This window comes from Eretmochelys imbricata, chromosome 3 (genome assembly GCF_965152235.1).
Source record: "Eretmochelys imbricata isolate rEreImb1 chromosome 3, rEreImb1.hap1, whole genome shotgun sequence".
NCBI lineage: Eukaryota > Metazoa > Chordata > Testudines > Cheloniidae > Eretmochelys > Eretmochelys imbricata.
In genome coordinates this window covers 156,858,220-156,880,454 of record NC_135574.1, presented here as the reverse complement: position 1 = coordinate 156,880,454, position 22,235 = coordinate 156,858,220, and the positions used below count along the sequence as shown (strand labels likewise).

Genomic DNA, 22,235 nt, shown 5'->3' with positions numbered 1-22,235 from the left:
TGGCATGACCATAGTATCTGAGTAACTTAGAAACACTAATGAATTTTTCTGAGAACACCTCTGTGAGATAGGGAGGTATTATCATTCCCATTTTGCAGATGGGGACTGAGGCAAAGAAATATTAAGGCCAAAATTTGCAATAACATTTTTTAAAATGTCCATTAATTTTGTGTCAGATTTTTCAGAGGTTCTGAGAATCCACAGATGCACTTCAAAAGGAGTTGGAGGGCTCAGCACTTCTGAAAAGCAGACCTAGGTGTTTCACATTAGGCACCCAGAAAATGAAGTCTAAACAATTAGTGTCCATCTGTGACAATTTAAGTGACTTGCCCAGTATCACATCAGATGTCTCTGGCAGAGCCAGGGATAGATTCTAGTTATATTTGGTTAGAGTCAAATGACAATCAGAGGACCACTGTTCCTTTCCTCCAGAGATCCTGCGGAAAAAATTGTATGTGATCAGGTACATGAAGGCAGTATAACATATATCCATACAGGTCACCTTAATTCTGGCACTTCTACTTTTGAGTGCTTGACTTTGCAACCTTCATGTTTTTTAACATATATCTTTGTATTTAAGTTTAAAAAAACTTAGAAAAATGAAAAAACAAATAATCAAAAAAACTTATGTAAAACTGTAGACATTCCCTACACAACCTGACTCTAAGACCTTCAGCTATATAGCACAGATCTCTACCACTTGAACTGCAGTAGGAAGGGCCTTTCCACATTCCATTATGACAAAAGGTATGTTGATGCAGGAAAACAGCAGGAGCAGGAATTAATTTGTCTCTGTCCTACCTGGAGGTTCATGTCAGTTTGGCTGCATCAGAATAATACAGAACACTCAATGGAGCCTGGGAGCATATACAGTGCAGCTGGCATGTCCCACAAATTCAGAAGCAAGTGCTGAACAAGCATTATTGCACACGTGCAAACAGCAGATTTTTGTGACTTATAATAAATCTGGGTGTATTCTCACAGGGACAGCTAGAGGCATCTCTCTGATGCTAGGACTGACCCCTCACCAAATTTCAAAGTTCCTTCAAAACCATGGAATTGCTAAAACTATTAAATAAATGACTTGACATTTTTTTTAGCAGGGGTTAAACTACTTATTTATTATCTTTCTTCTTGAAAATAGCTGAACTGTTTTCACTCAAACATTCAAAAAATTCAACCTGAGGCAGAGATCAGGCACGGAAAATTTCAGTTACAATGATTAAAAATTGGTACAATTGTAAGTCATTTTGAGTGGAGGATTATAATCCACAATGATAGAATAATAAAATTACGTGGACATTATCCTTTATTATTCTGGACTAAGGGTATGTCTACAGTGCAATTAACCACCTGCACCTGGCACATGTCAACTGACTTGGGCTCACAGGACTCAGGCTATGGGGCTCTAAAACTGTGGTGTAGACATTCAGCCGCAGGCTGGAGCCAGAGCTCTGGACCCCCATGACATCTGGGCTCTAGCATGAGCCTGACCATTTGCACTGCAACCTCACACCCCTGCAGCCCAAGCCCAGTAAGCTCAAGTCAGCTGACACCTAGGGGTTACAGTGGACGAGAAGCTGGATATGAGTCAACAGTGTGCCCTTGTTGCCAAGAAGGCCAATAGCATTTTGGGATGTATAAGTAGAGGCATTGCCAGCAGATCGAGGGAAGTGATCATTCCCCTCGATTCGACATTGGTGAGGCCTCATCTGGAGTACTATGTCCAATTTTGGGCCCCAAACTACAAGAAGGATGTGGAAAAATTGGAAAGCATCCAGCGGAGGGCAACAAAAATGATTAGGGGACTGGAACACATGACTTATGAGGAGAGGCTGAGGGAACTGGGATTGTTTAGTCTGTGGAAGAGAAGAATGAAGGGGGATTTGATAGCTGCTTTCAACTATCTGAAAGGGGGTTCCAAAGAGGATGGATCTAGACTGTTCTCAGTGGTAGCTGATGACAGAACGAGGAGTAGTGGTCTCAAGTTGCAGTGGGGGAGGTTTAGGTTGGATATTAGGAAAAACTTTTTCACTAGGAGGGTGGTGAAACACTGGAATGCGTTACCTAGGGAGGTGGTGGAATCTCCTTCCTTAGAAGTTTTTAAGGTCAGGCTTGACAAAGCCCTGGCTGGGATGATTTAATTGGGGATTGGTCCTGCTTTGAGCAGGGGGTTGGACTAGATGACCTCCTGAGGTCCCTTCCAACCCTGATATTCTATGACTCTATGACACGGGTCAGTCGCAGGTGTTTAATTGCATCGTAAACATACCCTAAGTGTCTCATCCTGCAAACATATAAGTATATGTGTAACTTTCTTCAAGTACCCACACTGACTTCTACACAACTTGAGTACATTTATTCATCTTCTTAAGTGTTTTCAGGATCAAGCCTCATTCCTTGGATGAGCATTTGTATCTACTTAGTACACAGCAGGCAGCACCAAAGCATTCTGAAATTTCAGAGCCAAATTTTGGAAACCTCTGTAACAAATGAAGAAAATCAGGATTTGGAAAAATGTCAATCTTAGACTTACAGAGTTTTTTAAACAATCGTCATCCACATCAAAGTTTGATGTATCAGTTGGACTACTGACTTCAGGGATGTAAGGTGCTTCACAGTTCCGAATGTTATCCCATTCAATCCCAGCAAAAAATGGGTGGTTCTTAAAGTCTTCTATCCCATTTTGCCCAAGTCGATGCTCCCTGCTGCAAATAAGCCTTCGAATGAGGTCCTTGGCATTTTCAGACACATCTGTCACTTGTGCAGGAAACTGAAACCTCTCCTTAAAGAATAAAACAGGATGAAATAGTTTATTACCAAGAAAATGTCACAAAAGTCAGGTTCCTTCATGATTGTTTCTGTACAGAAAAATAGGGCTTTGCAAATACTCAGGCTCTTACTGTTAAATGAATGCAATAAGCTTCTAGGAAAAAATCTTCCCCAGACGATAAAAAGTATTGAAAATGCTATAACTGTCTCCTCCTTTTTTATTTATTTAAATGTCTCATGTACATTTTTGGATTCTATCTTTGCCTCCAGGTGGAAGAATGTTTAAGGATCTCTTTCCTAAGCCAAAAAATGGATCCACCAGCAAAAAACAGAACAAGAAGATGTAGCATAGCCAAGACTTACTCCTTGGAGTGAACTAATAGCCACCATTGTATATCCAGGTTTTTAGTTTTGGACTATCTTATTCAAAAGCAAAGCCAGTTGCAATTCATAACCACAAAATGTACTGTATGGAAACCAAATTTATATTTAAGATTTATGAACATGAATACGATCATTACATAAGAACTCTCTTTATAAACAGACCTTTACGCTAACCCTTTTTATTCACTAAAATTAGTTCACAATAAATAGAAAAAACACTAACTTTGTGGTTCATTATTTTCCCGTAGGTCTCCACCAATGACTCTGCATAAAAGGGTGTCTCTCCATAAAGCATTTCATACATGCAAACACCTAGGGACCACCAGTCACACTCAGGTCCATACTTCCCTTTTCCATCTTCCATGGCCTGCAGGATTTCTGGAGAGATGTAGTCTGGAGTTCCAACTGCTACCGAAGACTGGACCTGGGGAGTTAGCATTTCCATGAGTAAAAATGACATACACAGTTACAGACAGTAGTGCTGGGGGTGGAGAGAGAAGTTGAGAGGTATCACGTGCATATGTAAGTTTATAATTCAAATTATAAACAGTGAATTCTAATACAAAAAGGGGGTTTCTAAATAACAATTGAGAAAAAAATGTTCTCGTGTCAAAGCCACTTCAGTGTTTCAAACCTAAAGTTCTGAAAAAATTTATTGGGTATTATAATAATTTACTTTTGTTGTGAACTGTGATAAATGCCAAAATAAGGCAGTTTCGAGCTTGCAGTTATTATCTCCCTGATAATTGCACACGTTATTAATTCAGATGCTTTGTAACACTTCAGGGCATGACTATCACACTGGAACTACATTCTTGTCAGATACACCACACATTGTATAAGTTTAAACACAGCACTGCAATAGGATGAAGTGATATTAATGGTACCTGATTCTGCTTCTGCCAAAGCCCTGATCTGAGTCCAGTGAAATCAACGAGTGCTTTGACTGACTAATGATTACGGCATGAGGCTCAAAATTGAGTCTTACACCTTTCCAATGGATATGTATTAATTTTGATTATATGCCCTCCCTTTATTAACTTTTTTTAATGAAATAAAAATGCATTTAACAAAGACAGAATTCAAATAGAATGCAGATATATTCTGAACTGAAACCAAATACTGTAAATACTTATAAAACTGTACAAATGCTATCACTGTCATTAATAAAAATGTGCACTTAAAAATGACATTTCCTCCACAAATAGGACTTCTTTGTGAGCAGAAATTTCACTGGCAAGTAGAGGACAGAAAGGAAAGGTGGTTGAGGGGAGGTCAGAGCTGTATCATTCTTTCTAATTTACCGTTCCATCTTCCATCAGTTTCAGACAAGAACCAAAATCTGCTAACCGAATATGTCCATTCATATCCATCAAGATGTTGTCTGGTTTAATGTCCCTGCAAATGAAATGTATTCAACAATTAGCATGAAGAAAAAGCATAATGCATCCTCCTGAAACTTTGAAACTTGTTTTTTCATTCACTGACAGTGCAACATCATTAGACTGAGTGTAGTGGCTCACTACATGACTTTATTCATAAAACACTTGTCATCCAGTCATACATATAGTTGGAATTTTTTCAGTGAAGCATGTGGGGATTTAACCATGTAACTCCCATTAATCATAATAATCCTCATGTGGTCAAATTCCACACATCACAGACAATTTACACCAGTATACATATAAAGAAAACAATGGCAGAGTGTCTGCATAGTCCTATGCATTCCTTATACTGTGCTATTATATAATACTTTACTGAAATAACAGAGACGTCTAAATCACTTCAAGATGTCTAGAGGAGTACTCTTAAGTGACATACTGGCACTAAGCTAAGAAAACATCTCCCATATGTAACTGTGGAACAAAGTTACAACAAATAATTTGTGCAGTATTACGATTTAGCATCTTTCATCTATACATTTCTGGATTTCTACTATGTATTCCTACACCTAACACACACACACACACTCTTTTATTCTAGTTCATATTATCCACTCATAAGGCTAGGTGGACATTCAATCTGGAATTTCTGACAATGCCATTTCGTAGACCTGCTGAAAGGTCTCTGAAGAATCCTGCACTAGCTTACAGCCTGCCCTGTTGGTGATACCCTTGTGAGTAGTCAACTTGTGTTGGTTTGAGAACCTACATTTATTTTTGGAGTCATGCACATTTTAAAAAAAAAATCTATTCACACAAACCAACAAACCACGAGCACACAGAGCTACAGCTCTCCTGTAAGAAAGCAATGTTTTTACAAACCCCACATGAACTCTGAGAATATGTCATTTAACATTTCTTAAGCATAAACAATTAATTCAAGAAACCTGATGACCTGCCAGCCTAGTGGTGGGACTCGTGTATTATATACTGTAAGCAGCGGGATTGTAGGAACAGATGTCTTGTCTAACCTGACAGCCAGAACTTGGCGGCCATAAATAAATAGGGCCATGTTCATCATTGGCAGCTTCATGGAGCTCAACCCACATACATCAGTAGCGTCTTTGATTCTGTGTGTGCTGCTTCTGTGACACCATTGGCCGCAATCATTTCATAGGAGTCAGCTTAAGTCAGTGGCGATTTGGGATCTCTGGACCAGAAGTGTAACTCCATTGCTTGAAGTGGCATTGTAACAGATTTACCCCAGTGTAATTAGGAACAGATTTTGGACCTTCACTTCCAAAGGTCCTAGTTACAAAAGTACTCCCATGAAATACCTCTAAGAGGGAAAAGTGTGGAGAAAGTGAGGGCCATAAAAGAATAAACAACTTAAGGAATTTACACCATAAACTCTGTTAAAGTACTGAGTTTATCTCAAAACTATAAAAGCCATGGGATTTAGAATTATGATTGACATCTAATAGATTGCAGGAGTTATTCCTTACAATTTAGTGGGGTTTTTTGTGGGGGGATTTTTTTTAAATTTTTGCGGGGAGAGGGGGAAGGTGGAAGAGGAAAGGTTGTGGGGTTTTTGTAAAATGTTAAATTTAAAACAAGTTCAAAATATTTTTAAAATATGTATTAATTGTACAGCTCACTTTGTACTTAAGACAAATTTTTAAGAGTAATAAAAACTGTGATTAGCTGTTTGTGAATTTTTATTTCACCAAATTAGGTTTTGGTTCTGTGAGGGATCTGCATAGGTAGAGCCCTGCATGGATATAAAATTTGAGTCCACATCCATCCGCGATTTGCAAACATGGTTCACGGATATCCGCATCTGCGGATATCCATGGATATAAAGACAATATCCGCATATTTGCAGTGCTCTATGTATAGGCATAAGATCTATCCTTGCACATAGATTTATACAGTAAGAGAGTAATCCTATAAAGGTGACAGTTTTTCATCTGAGGCTTTAATGTCTCCCAGGTAACTGAGTACACAGGGAATCTGAAATTCATAGATTAATTGGGCCCAAATTCTGCAGCGGACTGTGTGAGGGCACACCCATATGGAGTCAAGTGCAGAACTAAGACCTTGGTGGTTAGGCATGTGAATGAGGTCCAAATGTAATATATCTTTTAACGATAAAAATAACACAATACAAATAAATAATAATTAAAACACAATTACAGCATTTGCCCATTAAACTGCATTTCTCAAAAATATGACAAGGGTATTAAATTCTCATCCTACTCTGACCCAAAATATTCAAAAGGAAGACCATGAATTGACTGCCACAGCATGTTAGCTTTCAAAGATCTGAGCTGTTTATGAGGGATAAGAACAAAATAGGAAAAATTAGCAACTGAAAATACTAACTTTATTTCATTCTTATAACAACATATAAATGATTAACATATAAATTAGAGACAAGGTGGCTGAGGTAATACAGTCTCTTTTATTGGACCAACTTCTGTTGGTGAGAGAGAGATGAACTTTCAAGCTCACACCGAGCTCTTAGACTCCTTACCTCTACTTAGTTGAAGAAGAGCTCTGTGTGAGCTTGAATGTTCATCTCTCTCTCACCAACAGAAGTTGGTCCAACAAAGGATATCATCATACTTAACTTGGATCTCTAAAATCCTGGGACCAATATGGTTACAACAACTCTGCATTATTCACAGGGTGAGACCTTGGCAAAAAGTAAACTGAACTATTCACAGGCTGAGACCTTAGTAGGCTATGCTATACCTCAGAGAATTTTTTTAAAGACTGATTAATAAACCTTTGTAATTAAAGGTTTATAATGGAAAAGATGATAGACTCTATAGCACTAAGGGTAAGATGTCAAGCTTTACACACTTCAGAATAATGAAAACAGTACCAGTAAGTTTCAGGAAGCTACTGTACATGAATAATACATTTTATAATTTGTATTAACTTGTTATAGTTTGTAACAATAAAAATAGGGTTAATTTATTGTTTTGAAGGGAATTTATTTTGTCAAAAACTGGTTGCTCTTTAGGTTCTGATACTGCACCATTAAAGTCAATGGAAGCATCTTCCACTTCAACGAGTGTAGTATCAAGCAGAAAAGAAATTAATGTAGATTTATACAGATGCTAACATTTATTATGGTTGAAACTGACAAAAGTACATGTTTTCAGTTTTCTGTCTACTTTCACAGATTGAAGCTCCTGACTCAATCATGACATACATTAACAGAAACACTTCTGTAAAAAGCAGAACTGTCCCTACAGCTCATTCCTCCTGACTGTCCCTTTCAAGGCAGTCTTTTGATTTTCACAAAGTTCTCAGATAAAATTATTACTGGACGTTGGTCCACTGAGTCCCCTACTTCACAAAAGTACTTGGAAGGGAACTCTCACTACTGAAGCTGTGAAGTTTTCACATTGTTTATGCCTAAACCCTGCCTAGTCATGGAGATTGGTAGAAGTGCAAAGAATGGAGCAAACAGCATGCAAAAAGACAAGACGACGGTGGACATCCAAGGGGATCCCAGATTTCAGACAGCTATGCAAACCTGCAACCCCCTTGGCCACTGCCCTTCAAGCTCTGCTTTTGACTCAGAAAAAGGATACCACTAAGAGTACAGGATGCAGAGTTAATGTTGCCTTAAATATACTCAGTACAGTATATTGCAAGTATAGGTTAATACTGTGTTATCCTGGGTACTGCTGCCAGTGTGGGTAGCTAACTTTTTAAAGTATAATTGGTAAAACTACAAAATAGGCACTTCTGACTCAACTCAAATTTAAAAACCAAACAGTCTTAGATCAACAGTATTTAGATCTTACTGTGTTTGTTAGTCATATGCAGAAAAACACGGACTTGGAAGTAAAATACACAAAGTAAAAAGCTCTATTTTCATAACATTTAGAAACAGCCACTGGTTTGGGTGACTCAGTCTAACAAAGAGCTCCTGCCACTCTAGAAACACAGCAAATGCATTTATCAAAGGCAAGCAAGTATTATTAGATTTCAAATCTCAGAAGAGGGCACAATAAATAATGGCTAATTCTTAGAGTGTAAACTGAAAGAAGCATTTGAGCATCCATTAAGCAACATTCTTCAGTCCCAGTTTTGCAGAATGTTGCTGACGCTATATGTCAAATAATTACTATTGCCAGTTTGAGATTTTTTTAAATGTATTTATTTTTACATTGTCCCATCAAAGTACATTTCAAATAAAAAAAAAAACAGAAACATGCTACCAATGTCTTGGGAACCATAATTCTGGTGTGAAATGATTTGCAAAAAGTAAATCTAAAATCAAATTGCATTTCAAAATCTGGACCAAGAACAAGTTAAAACAAAAAACAGAAAGTACCTTTGAGGCACCGTTTACCCAAGTCATCTGTCTTTCAAGATATACCCAAGAGTATTAAAAAAAAAAATATGGACAGCGAGTTCACAGATTCCACAAAACAGAACCAAGAAAAATCTTGCTGTGATCGTCAGTATTACACACACTCACACACACAAATTACAGAGGGCATCGAAAATACTGTGGCTAAATACTTATTTTTAAGAGCCATTTTTGACACCAGGCCAAATGTTCATGTCCCACAGGAAGGTGAGGAAAAACACAATATACTTCAAGCTTTTTCTAGTCACATCTCTGCTTCATCATCGACACACTGAAGTAGAGATGGCAGCCTTGCAGAAGAAGCAGGAGGCAGAGTTTATACAAACCAGAGGCCAAGAACTGCGGATGAAACCTTGGGGGAATCCCAATCAGGTACAGGGAATGGCTGTCCCTTCATGAGCCTCTTGCCCTCCTCTTCCCTTGCAGCAGGGCCAACCACTGTGCTGTGCTACCATTACCTACTCCACCACAGAGATTCCTACATAATCCATGGGAATCTAATCCTGTGAAAGAGGAATTAAGACTGGAGTGACCAGATGAATCCAATTTTTAAAATTCTTTCCATTTCCTATTAGTCACATGGGTAAGAATGATTATTTTTCATAAATATAGGTAGCCAGATCCGCAACTTCAGTAAATCTGTGTAGCTCCATTGACTTCAATTGACTTCAATGGAGCTAGGCCAGCTGAGAATCTGGCCCAACATCTTTTGGGTGCTTGACTTTGCAACCTTAATAATGTTCTTTTAACACTAATTTTTAGACTAATTTCCTAAGCTTTTAAAAAAATCAAACTAAAAAGAAATTTCATCAGGTTAAATCATATTGACAACAATATATGTTAACAGCAGGATTGGAACCTTTAAATCCACCACACAGATCTCTGCCACCTGAACTAATGGAGTAAGTGATAGCAGTAGTAGGTTATCACCCTCTATGTGGACTAGTACAAGAGGAGGAAGATACCTACGCTTTGCCAATAGGTTTCACAGATATTTGCTAACAGCAGAAGAATGTTGAGACTCAGGATTTTGAGTTTCATTCTCGGTTATGGAGCGTGCGCCAGTTATTACAGATCTTTCTGCTCTTGTTTTCCCCAAGCCTGACACTTCTGACCCAGAGCTCTCTCTTCCTCTCTACCGCACCCTCCCTGACGCCTCATCCCAGTCGCATCACCTAGCCACTCCTCGTCTCCAGTCTCAGTCCCAGTCTTCTCTCCACCCAGCATCCCCTTCAAGGCTCCTTCTTCCAATCTCCTTACTCACTCAGCTCCAGTCCCTCTGCCCTTTCCTCAACCAATCTCAATCTGCCCCGCATCTCCCACTGGCTCCTAGTCCTCTGACCCCTGTTCCTTACACACAACTGGCTTCTGGTCTTCTTGCCTGGCCCGTCCCAGCCTCCCCTCGCACCAGCTATTCATCCAATCTCAGTCTTCTCCTCTCTCAGTCCCCACCTACTCCTGTTTCCATATCCCCCATTCCCAGTCCAAGTCTCCTTGCTCAGGCAATCCCAGTGTCTCCCCAATCTTTTGCCAGCTCCTAGCATCTCCTCCTGACCCAGGTTTCTTGTCCTTAACTATTCCCTCTACACTACTCATTGCGGTTGAGGTTTTGGCCTCTCTGCATTTGAGTCAAGTGGCTTCCTCCTCCATGGTACCTGGGGACTAGAAGGGAGAACATTCAGCACAGAAGAGACCATCTCCCTGCTCTCTATTCTGGTGCCCTGCACTACTGCTAACTACAGCAGCCAGGAGCAGCAATTACAAAGAAAGTCCCTCTCAGCCCCTGCAGCTCTGGGATGGAGCCTACCCAGTACCAAAAGAATCTTTGGAGAATGTAGCAGTCAAGTTCTAAAAAACATGTGCAAACTGAGATAGTCCGAAGGCTTAAATCTTGGCCAAATGTGGATGTTTTTTCATGAGAACAGCAAAAGGCCATGAAATGTTGTAATAATTTTTTTTATCATAAGCAAAGAATGTAATTTTTTCTCATCACTTCTTTGAAAATGGCTGAGCCATTTTTGTTTTAGGCAGAACCTGGGATGGAAAACTTCAGTCCAAATGGTTAACATTGGCAAAGATATAAGCAACTGAAACAAGGTCTTACAGCAGGAGTGTTCAGCGCTAACAGCTCCCCCTATATTATCACTTGGGGGTGCTCCCAGGATCCTTCACAACAACAAAACTGAATGACTCTTCACAACAGATATAGAAGGTTTAAAGAGAGAGGTTTCATTTGTTAATATTTATAAAACATTTTGAGATCCTGCGATCAAAGGTGCTAAAGAAGTGCAAAGTGCCAATATTACCTGGGTAGTAGGCTACATACAGAGCACCTGTTCTTTACAAACCTTTCAATCCTGTCAGGGGCTTCAAAAGAGAGATCACATGCTACTCTTAAACAGAAAAAAAACCCATTTAAAAATAGGATTTATTTGCAAACCCATTCTGTAAATCACATTTATAGTGGGAAGAGATGCTGAATTCAAGAAGTTTGATAGCATGGTGCTGTATGGAATCCGTAACCGACTCTTGAAGAAGCCACACCCTGTTCAAGAGCAAAGCAGCCCTTTCCCACCCAGTTGCATGACACACTGTGCATACAGGCTCCAGGGGTTACTTCGTTATCTTGAGTTGCTTCAAGTACTTCAAACTGACAGCAAAGTAAATTAAAGGGCATGCATGCTCAAACTATCAAAGGAAACAGTACAACTTTGTGCCTTTACTTCCGCTTCACAGCAATGTCATCTTTGGGTGTGATCTGAGAGTAAAGTCTAGATTTCTATTTGGAATGAGTGATATATGAAACTCAAGACCCAGAAGTTTGGAGCACGAGACCACCCTTAAGTACAGATGCTTATGTAAAGTGTTTCGGTCTGCAACATGAGAAACAATCATATGACCTACTGAATGCCTTCAGCTCCTGTGAATTGCAATGGGAGTTGTAGGCACTCAGCCCCTTGTAGTAGAAGCTTGGCATTGCACAGGATCAGAGTCACGGCTGGAAACGTTGTCGGAAGCGATTGTCCATGCGATTTTAGGTACTTCCTGTTTCTGATCAGCCTGGAAATACTGGGGGAACACCTGCTTTCATGAGTATTTTGTAAGCTTGCTTCCAGAATGAAAATAAAAAGCACTGAGGCTTGTGAAAAAAAAATATTTAAAATATTAACAGAACATTTTTGAAACCTCATAATAGAGTCTGGTTTAATTTGTGATTTGGGCAAAGCTTCAGATTGAGGTTTGTTTCTCCGAATGGGTTCACCCAGCTCTCTTTAAAATGAGTTTTTCTTTAACCACAAATAAAAGATTAGTCACTTTGAATGCTGTGTTACTCTAACAGTGTTCTGATATGAGATTATAGTAGGTGTTAGAGAAATCAAAATGAATGGCAATAATACTACTAATGAACCAGACAGAAATTCTGTTTGTTTACTAAGGCTCAAGAATAAACTGTTCCCTATGAAATTTGGTAAATCTGTAGCAGTGTTTTATATCAGTCATTAAAAAAAAGCCTAATTTTATGTTCTGAAACCATTTGACTAGGTTCATTTCTGAGACACAAAATTACTACAGAAACACTAAGAACTTAGCAAATTGGAAATATGTATTATAATCGAATTTTAAGTAAAGTTAAAATTTGTACAAAATTCATTGCAAATGCTGGCATGTAAGACCCAAGGGAAAGCATATCTGTCAAGAAGACAAAAGCAATTATGTAATAATTGTTTTTCAAGTATAGCTTCATTATGGGGCTGGGACTATAATTTCCAAATGCAAACAGCACACCAGGTAGTTTATTTTTCTGTGAAGCAATAATGAATATTGAGAAATAAAATATATTTCTTACAGCTCACATATTTGTTTTTCTGGGTTTTCTAGAAAACCAGAAATCATGCAGGTAGCAATTTACTCCTGCTACTGTTATGTTTATTGGACTCTTAAATCACTGAAGTTAAGTTTATTGCATAATTATGTTGGTGGTATCAAAGTCTGCTCAGGTATTGAGGTTCACCTGCATCACTCTACAAGTAATTGGATAACAGAATCCACCTGGAGAACTGCAATAGGAAAACAAAGATTAAAACAGCAAGAATCTTAATGAGTTTCATCTCTCTCTCTCGCTCGCTCTCTCCTGGAACAAGTGTCCCAGAATGGCTATGAAGAAGTGTCAGAGAGCACTATTACAAATGATTATGCCATTGGGCCAGCTTGCAGACATGCATATTAAATTCACATGCTAAAAATTATTATGAAATTAGAAAACCTGAAAAGATCAGGAAACAATACTGTGTCTTTTAGCACATGAAGGAGAAGCTCTGGGTTTAAACTCTGTGACTTCAGTGGGAGTCCTGTATGAAGAACGATTGCAAGAAAAGTCCCTTTCACAGTATTACTCTATATTTAGAAATATAGACAAAGCTACCACTTTATTTTAGTCTACTGGTTAAACGCATAGAGTGATCTCATGCATAAGCATTATTTCATCTTCATGTTACGAAAATATATACATATAATGTAAATGAAATCATATTTGATTTTATAAATTACCTCTCTCCCACATAATCAGAAAGAGTATGTCAACACTGCAATTAAACACCTGTGGCTGGCCTATGTCAGCAGACTTGGGCTTGTGGGTCTCGGGCTACAGGGCTGTTTAATTGTGGTGCAGACATTCAGGCTCAGGCTGGAGCCTGGGCTCTGAGACCCCGCAATGGGGGAGGGTCACACCCTAAGGGCAGGCCTACACCTAAAATGCTGAAGCAGCACAACTACACAGATGCGGCTGTGCCAGTGTAGCGCTTTGGTGAAGACACTACTACGCTGACGGGATAGCCTCTCCCACTGGCGCAGTTAATCCACCTTCATGAGAGGTAGTAGCTAAGTTGAAGACGTCCACCCACCAACATAGTGCTGTGTACACTAGGGGTTAGGTTGCTATAACTGCATCGCTCAGGAATGTGGTTATACCAATGTAAGTTTATAGTGTAGACCTGGCCTAAAGCTCAAGAACTACTATAATTGCTAACCATAAAGTAAAAAAGCATGAATTGTATCTGCTATTAAACAGTTTTTCTGTGAATTCTCCAAATTCTCAGTATTTTTCTCTATGTCCCTCCTATCTGGGTTATAAAGTTAAAACCAAAGCACTGGTTTGTGGAAAAAATAGTGGTTTTAGGTATAGTTGCTAGACATTAGCACAGGGAAGCTGATCTTGATGGCTTAGTGCTGAGGGTCCTACAGAACATCATTTAATCATTATACATGTACGTGCATTCCCAACAATTACAAACCAAATATTAGAAGCAGACATTTATTGGTTAAAATTATGCATTTTTTACAATAGGCAGCAATTCTCTTTGCCAAGCTACCTGCCCTAGGAAAAAATGCTAGCACAGATCTGCCTACCATAATGGTTGGAGCTTCACTCCAGAATTCCTTCCGTACCAAAGATTTCCCCCTACTAGGACAGAAGGTGGGTAAACTGTGCCTCTCCCTTCTGCTGTTTCAGAAATACTTTTCTTCCCCCACTGCCCTTTGGTGCAATAAAACTACGCCCATGCCAAAAATAAATAAATACATAAATAAAAATGAAGACACATTTATGTTTGGCTACTTTTCAACTAAAGAAGACAATTTGTTGCTTACAAAGGTTTTATTGAGTTAAATACATTCAGCAATGCAGAACTGTGAGCCCCAAGAGATACTCAAAGCACTATATTTGGTGATCTTCCAACAAGTCTGGGAGTCACTTGATTTGGACTGGTCACAGTTAAACATACAGCAATTTAAGTGACAGAATCTACTGCTATTTTCCATTATATTGTGCTGGGTTATATCAAATGCTGGAGTTGCCATATTCTGCCAATTTAAGCTTATCTCAACTCCAGCAAACAAAGCTAGAAATAAATCCCACCTGGCAAAAACAGCAGCACGCACTGCAGCCAGATTAGATTTGGGTAATCGGCAGCTACTCTTCAGTAATCCCAGTAAAATAGGCTGCTCACGGATAGCAGCACAAGAAAAATGGACTTTGTTACACTCCTTTGACCAAGCCTCTTATCAAGGCTCCACTGTATCTCTACCTAAACAGACACTCCCTCATCCCATGTGTGGGACCCATAAAACCTTATTTCACTTAAACTCAGAATCACCTTTTGATCAAAATAGATTTACCTGTATTAATATTATTCACACAGTGCTCAAAACAACACCATTATGTTTACATATAAATCAGACTCTGCCCTATGAAGCTAACAAGAGAAGGATTTGAACCTGCAAAGATGTAAGCATGTGAATAGTTTTGAAGTCAATAAGACATGCCTAAAGTTTGCAGGATTGAGCCCTTTATAGGCAAAATACAATCAACAGGGGATAAATGGAACAGATTCTACACACATTTTTATTTATATTTTTGTACGGGTGGGGTGGGTTAGGAAATAGGTTACCTCCCCTTGTTTTCCTAACTCCCCCCACCCCCTTCCTCAGACGTTCTTGTTAAACCCTGGATTTGTGCTGGAAATGGCCCACCTTGATTATCATACACATTGTAAGGAGAGTGATCACTTTAGATAAGTTATTACCAGCAGGAGAGTGGGGTGGGGGGAGAGAAAACCTTTTGTAGTGATAAACACTTTTTCATGATTTGTGTGTATAAAAACAAACATCTTCTGTATTTTCCACCATATGCATCCGATGAAGTGAGCTGTAGCTCACGAAAGCTTATGCTCAAATAAATTGGTTAGTCTCTAAGGTGCCACAAGTACTCCTTTTCTTTTTGCGAATACAGATTAACACGGCTGTTACTCTGAAACCTATCCTATGATTGTAAACGTCACTCTGTTTTCTTATTAGCGGTTATCCAAGATAGCCTTTACCACCCTCCGTATCACCCAAAAAATTCACCTCTAGTTTAGAAGAATCCCAATACTTTAAGCATCAAGAGACCAATCTAAACTCTCATTAAAGTTAATGGACAGATTCCCATTGAGTACAATGAGAGCTGGATCAGGCCTCCAGGGAACAGCTCCCAAGCCCTTGGAGACTGGCATATTTATTGAAAATGGGTATATGATTTTACAATGTATATAGTTTTATACACAACAAATTAAAATGATTATTGGTAGTAGTATTACAATGGTGCAGACAGGCGCCAACAGAAATCAGGGCTCCAGTGTACTAGGCACTATATACACACAGTGAGAAAGAGACCCTGAAGAGCCAACAAGTTAAACAGACTAAAAAGACAAAGGGTGGGAGAAAATCAGTATTATTTTCCACACTTTATTAAGGTACATATACCTCAATCAAGGTTGCAAGGTGGCAGAGTCAGGAGTTGAACCCAGATCTCCTGAGTCTCAGGATATACATAATCTAGACCAGGGGTTCTCAAACTTCATTGCACCATGACCCCCTTCTGGCAACAAAAATTACTACACAACGCCAGGCGGGGGGACGGAAGCCTGAGCCTGCCCGAGCCCTGCCACCCTGGGGGGGGGAGGGCAAAGTCAAATCCCGAGCCCCACCACCCCGATGGGCGGGGGGCAAAGCCGAAGCCCAAGGGCTTCAGCCCCACGCAGGTGGCCTGTAATCTGAGCCCTGCTGCTCAGGGTTGAAGCCCTCAGGCTTAGGCTTTGGCCCCAGCCCCAGGCAGTGTAGCGCTTGGGTTTTGGCCATAGGCCACAGCAAGTCTAAGCCAGCCTTGGTGACCCCATTAAAATGGAGTCACGATCTACTTTGGAGTCCTAACCCACAGTTTGAGAACCCCTGAACTAGTCTTAAAGAGACCCTGGTATTTTATTTTTCATTATTAAAAAAATATCCTTCTCCAGAGACTTACACTGTTCTTTAAACTAATTTCTGCTGTTCAAACAGCTATCCAGGAAAGGCCAAACTATTTATCTTCTGGTATCTGGTTTTCTTGATGAATTTCAAATGTTAATAAAGTAAGCAACAACACACAAGAGGGCGTGTGTTCACCAGCCAACATATACACACTTTGGGTGTGCTCAGACACGGAGGTTCATTCCTGAACACACATACTGTGTGCACATACTGGCTTATGAATATATCCTGGTGTTTTTCAAAGAACTTACAAAATGGTCTTCTGAAAAATCAAGCAATTTAAAAACATTTTACTATAGCATCTTAAAAACTAATCTGCCAAAGAAAATTGTTGCATTGTTCTATATTTATTTGGGCTGTAAAATATTTGGAAGTTATAGTCCTAGAATTAGGGTTAATTAAAAAACAACAACCCTGCTTTGTGTCTGAGTGTGTGCTGAAAATGCTCATTCTTACTTAAAAATAATGCACCATTGAGACAAGCCCTAATAACTCAAAAAAAAAAAAGCTATAAAACAATGGTTTATCTCCAATCATATTCAGTTTCCATGGCATCACCCCAAATCAGATTAGCCGAAATGGAAATGACTATGGCAGTGGCTTCCATATATCACTTTAAAAATTGTTGTGATGTGACTGTATGGAACATTAAACTCATGTACCAAGAGTAATACATGTGCCAGAGTTTAGGAAACCCTGGACTGGGGTCTGAGCCAAAGCCCACTGAAGTCAAAGGATGAGGCAGTGGAGCTCAGATGTCCGTGCAGTTCCTGAATGTGATGTACAGAGCAACGTACTTTCGGAGTCAGTTTCCCCACAAACACCACTTACAATAAAATAACTAGATCAGAAGGATTTTGTGTGAACACTATCTATAACACATGAAAAACTATTGGCAATATTATGCCTGCTTTAATACAGAACAGCCCCTAATATTTAATTCAAACAGAAATTACCAGATTCAAGCTAATTTTTTAGACTAATAGACGTACTTTAGAAAACTTAATCAATTAAATTGCTTGTCCAGGGTTTTAAATTCATACTGGAATCCTACTGACTGTTCAAGACTGTGTACTAGTTTGTCTGTCTCTTTCAACATGTTTATACCATATGCTTTATTTTAAAACGCAACAACCTGTGGGAAACAGAACACACAAAATTACTCAGGAATCACAGAGTATCAGGGTTGGAAGGGACCTCAGGAGGTCATCTAGTCCAACCCCCCTGCTCAAAGCAGGACCAATCCCCAATTTTTGCACCAGATCCCTAAATGGCCCCCTCAAGGATTGAACTCACAACCCTGGGTTTAGCAGGCCAATGCTCAAACCACTGTGCTATCCCATCCTTTGTGAACTGAAATGTTCATCCTCTGCACAGCTCTACTTTTCCCTCTTAAGGGCAGCCTTACCAATATACCAGAGTAGTGCAAAGCCTTGGAAGCACACTAACCAATTAAATTGTATGTGTAGTTGCTTCATATTGCCAGAGTTGCACTGGAGAATCTGGTCCTTATTTTGTAGCTGCTGTTGGTTCAGAGAGCTGTGCTGAAAGGGGGTGAGAGGAGTGCCGTCCGAGTGTGTGCGTTAAGATTCTTCCCAGCGCTCATCCTTCAGTTCCCCTGGCAGTGGTACCACTGAGGCATCAAAAGTCAAGGAGTCTTTCAAGTACCAATGCCCAAGCTGGTATGCTGCCACAAAACCTTTGAAGAATAGGGACAGTTGGGCTCAGTAGTCTACAAAATATTTGGGGACAAAATCTCTCTTTAGACATGCACATGACTTTGTGGACCTCGTGTGTGTGAAGTGCACAGCAATAAGTTTCTGATAGTGTAATAATGCAGATATAAAAAAATGGTGGAAGGAATACTATATAATATATATATGTTATATAATTACTTATGCTATCTCCACACAGCTCTGTGCACCATTTGGCATATATTCATTTCTATTGTTTAAAATAGCTGGCCTTTTTAAATTTAAATTTGGCTTTTTATTTGGCATTTTTTATCAGGCAAGAAGCCCTATGGCAAAATAAAATAATTAAAATAAATAAAGAAAAATTATGGTGAGTGATTATGAAGGTTAATAGAATACAAAACTGAAGACAACAAAATTTTGGTAACCTTGAAAGTTTTGCAAAAAAGGGAGGTAATAAGAAAATTATTCATTTTATTAAAAATAAAAGCCATTTTAAGACCACTGTTTTGGTCTGAAAACTCCAACCATCATCAGGGGAAATTAGTAAAAATTGCTGCTAGCTGGATTCAATTTGTAAAGCTCAAGGAGGAGACAATCATGAGGAAATGAGATAAATAATCTTCAGCTGGAACAAGATAAATTGTGACATAATTACAGAACAGTATTCCAGGGCTCTGGAGGTACCATGCCATTCATTAATCAAAGCTAATCCAGGATTAAAATGTTCAATTATTTGCAAAGCTTCTTTTTCAATTTTCTGTCTCCACAAGAGGATGCTGGTTTGATATAACGCAAACTTTCAAAGTTCAATTCTCATATACATTTAGGACAAGATTTTATATATTTAGTTGCAACAGTATTTATAGTTTCTTTGGCCAGTAACAGAATTTAATTTCATCAATGTAAACCAAGCCATAGTAACTGGTGGTCTTAAAGGGTATGTCTACACTGCAATAAAAGACCCACAGCACCAAGTCTCAGAGCCTAGGTCAATAGTCTTAGGCTCATGGGACTCAGACTGTGGGGCTAAAAATTGCAGTGTAGACATTCGGGCAACTACAGCCTGAGCTCTGAGACTCTTTTCCCTCACAGGATCTCAGAGCCCAGGCTCCAGTCCAAGCCCGAATGCCTAAACAGCAATTTTTTAGCTCCATAGCTTGAGCCCCGCTAGCCTGAATGAGCTGATCCAGGCCAGCCATGGCCAGGCGCGGCTCATTTATTGCCGAATAGACATACCCATAGATAACATTTACACTCTAATTGGAAGTTACAGTTGGCAGAGTTTCAACCATAGAGTATACAGGGTCTTTACCTAAATTCAGAGGAATATGATTTTTAGAGAGTCAGCAGGGTTCACTGACAGTACCCCACATTTAAAGTAAAGAGCATTTTAAAACTATTGGCAAAAGGTCCCAAAATGACAACCCTGCAGACTCATGGCCTTTATATTCCCACATTACCCAACACAATGCAACTGAACCTTAACACACATAGATCATAGAATCATAGAATATCAGGGTTGGAAGGGACCTCAGGAGGTCATCTAGTCCAACCCCCCGCTCAAAGCAGGACCAATCCCCAATAAAATCATCCCAGCCAGGGCTTTATCAAGCCTGACCTTAAAAACTTCTAAGGAAGGAGATTCCACCAGCTCCCTAGGTAACGCATTCCAGTGTTTCACCACCCTCCTAGTGAAAAAGTTTTTCCTAATATCCAACCTAAACCTCCCCCACTGCAACTTGAGACCATTACTCCACATTCTGTCATCAGCTACCACTGAGAACAGTCTAGATCCATCCTCTTTGGAACCCCCTTTCAGGTAGTTGAAAGCAGCTATCAAATCCCCCCTCATTCTTCTCTTCCGCAGACTAAACAATCCCAGTTCCCTCAGCCTCTCCTCATAAGTCATGTGTTCCAGTCCCCTAATCATTTTTGTTGCCCTCCGCTGGATGCTTTCCAGTTTTTTCACATCCTTCTCGTAGTGTGCGGCTCAAAACTGGACACAGTACTCCAGATGAGGCCTCACCAGTGTCGAATAGAGGTGAACGATCACGTCCCTCGATCTGCTGGCAATGCCCCTACTTATACACCCCAAAATGCCATTGGCCTTCTTGGCAACAAGGGCACGCTGTTGACTCATATCCAGCTTCTCGTCCACTGTAACCCCTAGGTCCTTTTCTGCAGAACTTCTGCCGAGCCATTCGGTCCCTAGTCTGCAGCGGTGCATGGGATTCTTCCATCCTAAGTGCAGGACTCTGCACTTGTCCTTGTTGAACCTCATCAGATTTCTTTTGGCCCAATCCTCCAATTTGTCTAGGTCCCTCCTATCCCTATACATCCTATCCCTACCCTCCAGCGTATCTACCTCTCCTCCCAGTTTAGTGTCATCTGCAAACTTGCTGAGGGTAAGGGTGAGAGGAAAGTTCTGGAGTAATAACTTCCTGCCCCAAACTGATGATCAGTTCAACCCTGTGCATGTAAGCAAGAATTACCATGGTTCAGCACCTAAATTTCATTTATATTCTTAGCTCTAGATTCACAAAAGGACATAGGAGCCTAATTGGCACTTGTGGTGCCTACATCCCCGAATCAGGCCCCACTGGGATTCACAAAACCCATGCTCAACTACTGCCGAACCCTGTAAGTATCTAAACTCACTTGGTGCCTTCATTTTTGCAATAAAAGTTCCCTAGGCACCTAAGTTTCTGCATCTGCACATGCACACTGCAGGCTCATGCTAGGCACATGGATACCTCAGCCCCAATGCGACACATAGGAACAGGGGGAAGGCAGGTGTTCCGCTGTGTAACTCGCCTGCAGGGCCTAATCCAGTAGGTGAGATCCAAGCATGTTTACTGGATCGGGCCCCCACAGGTAAGCTCACACAACGTGAGCGAATGTCTGTGTGTCGGAGGAAGAGAACATAGGAGACCCCCATTCAAGTCCTGTCTGCCTGAGAGGGAGAAGGGATTTGAACAGGGACCTGCCACCTCTCGGACAAGTGCTCTAACCACTGTGCTATAGGATATTTTGATGTGGAACTCCCTCAATCTCTTCTGCTGAAGCTGTTCAACTGGGGATAAATAACTAAAAAGTTATAGGAGCTGGGGGAGTGGATTCTTCACATCCTGGGTGAGTACCCTAGCCACTGGGCTAAAGGTTACCAGAGAGGTGGTCCCCCCTCCCACCAACCCCTTGGAAAAACAGCAGCAAGGGAGAGTTTCAGATGAGAATCCCAAGCACAGAGAGGTGTCTCCCTCCACCCCAAGGATAGGAGCCAACCTCTGTGAGGGGGTGGGGCTTGGACATACACCTCACTTTAGCATCTCCCACTGGCTAACTTTGGTGAGGAGCTGCCAAGCGTGCTGACTTTTGTGAATCTCATTCTTAGGGCTTATCTCCCTCCAACCATTGTTTAGGGAAGCCCAAGTGCCTCTCTCCAGCTTTGTAAATACCAGTGATTTTTTTTTTAAGTGCCTAAAAATTAGGTGTGGCAAATCTGAGCATTGCGGTGCCTAAGACCCTTTGAATCTAGCCCTTAGGGTCTTCTAATGTTATTAGGATTTCTGCCATTAGAGCTCTTTAGCAAAAGTTGCCTTTTTCATATCACTCACAACAATAAAGTCTAAAGCACAGAACTGAAAGAGACTAAGAGTCACTCTGCATGTCCCAACTTTTTGATAGTTTCCCCACCACAAAATAAAGGAATTTTATATATACACATTTTTATACATCTACCAGAAGAGCTGCTGAGAAGCTGTG

At 40.1% G+C, this 22,235-nt stretch overlaps 1 protein-coding gene across 1 annotated transcript in view; it reads right to left on the bottom strand.

Moving 5' to 3' along the window:
* CDC42BPA (CDC42 binding protein kinase alpha) overlaps positions 1–22,235 on the bottom strand; it is a 323,366-nt gene that overhangs the window by 127,526 nt on the left and 173,605 nt on the right. The window contains exons 6-8 of the mRNA XM_077813661.1: positions 4,461–4,554; positions 3,380–3,580; positions 2,537–2,785 (exon numbers count right to left, since the gene is read on the bottom strand). Of these exons, the coding sequence (XP_077669787.1) occupies positions 2,537–2,785; positions 3,380–3,580; positions 4,461–4,554 (544 nt within the window). The remainder of the gene's footprint in view (positions 1–2,536; positions 2,786–3,379; positions 3,581–4,460; positions 4,555–22,235) is intronic.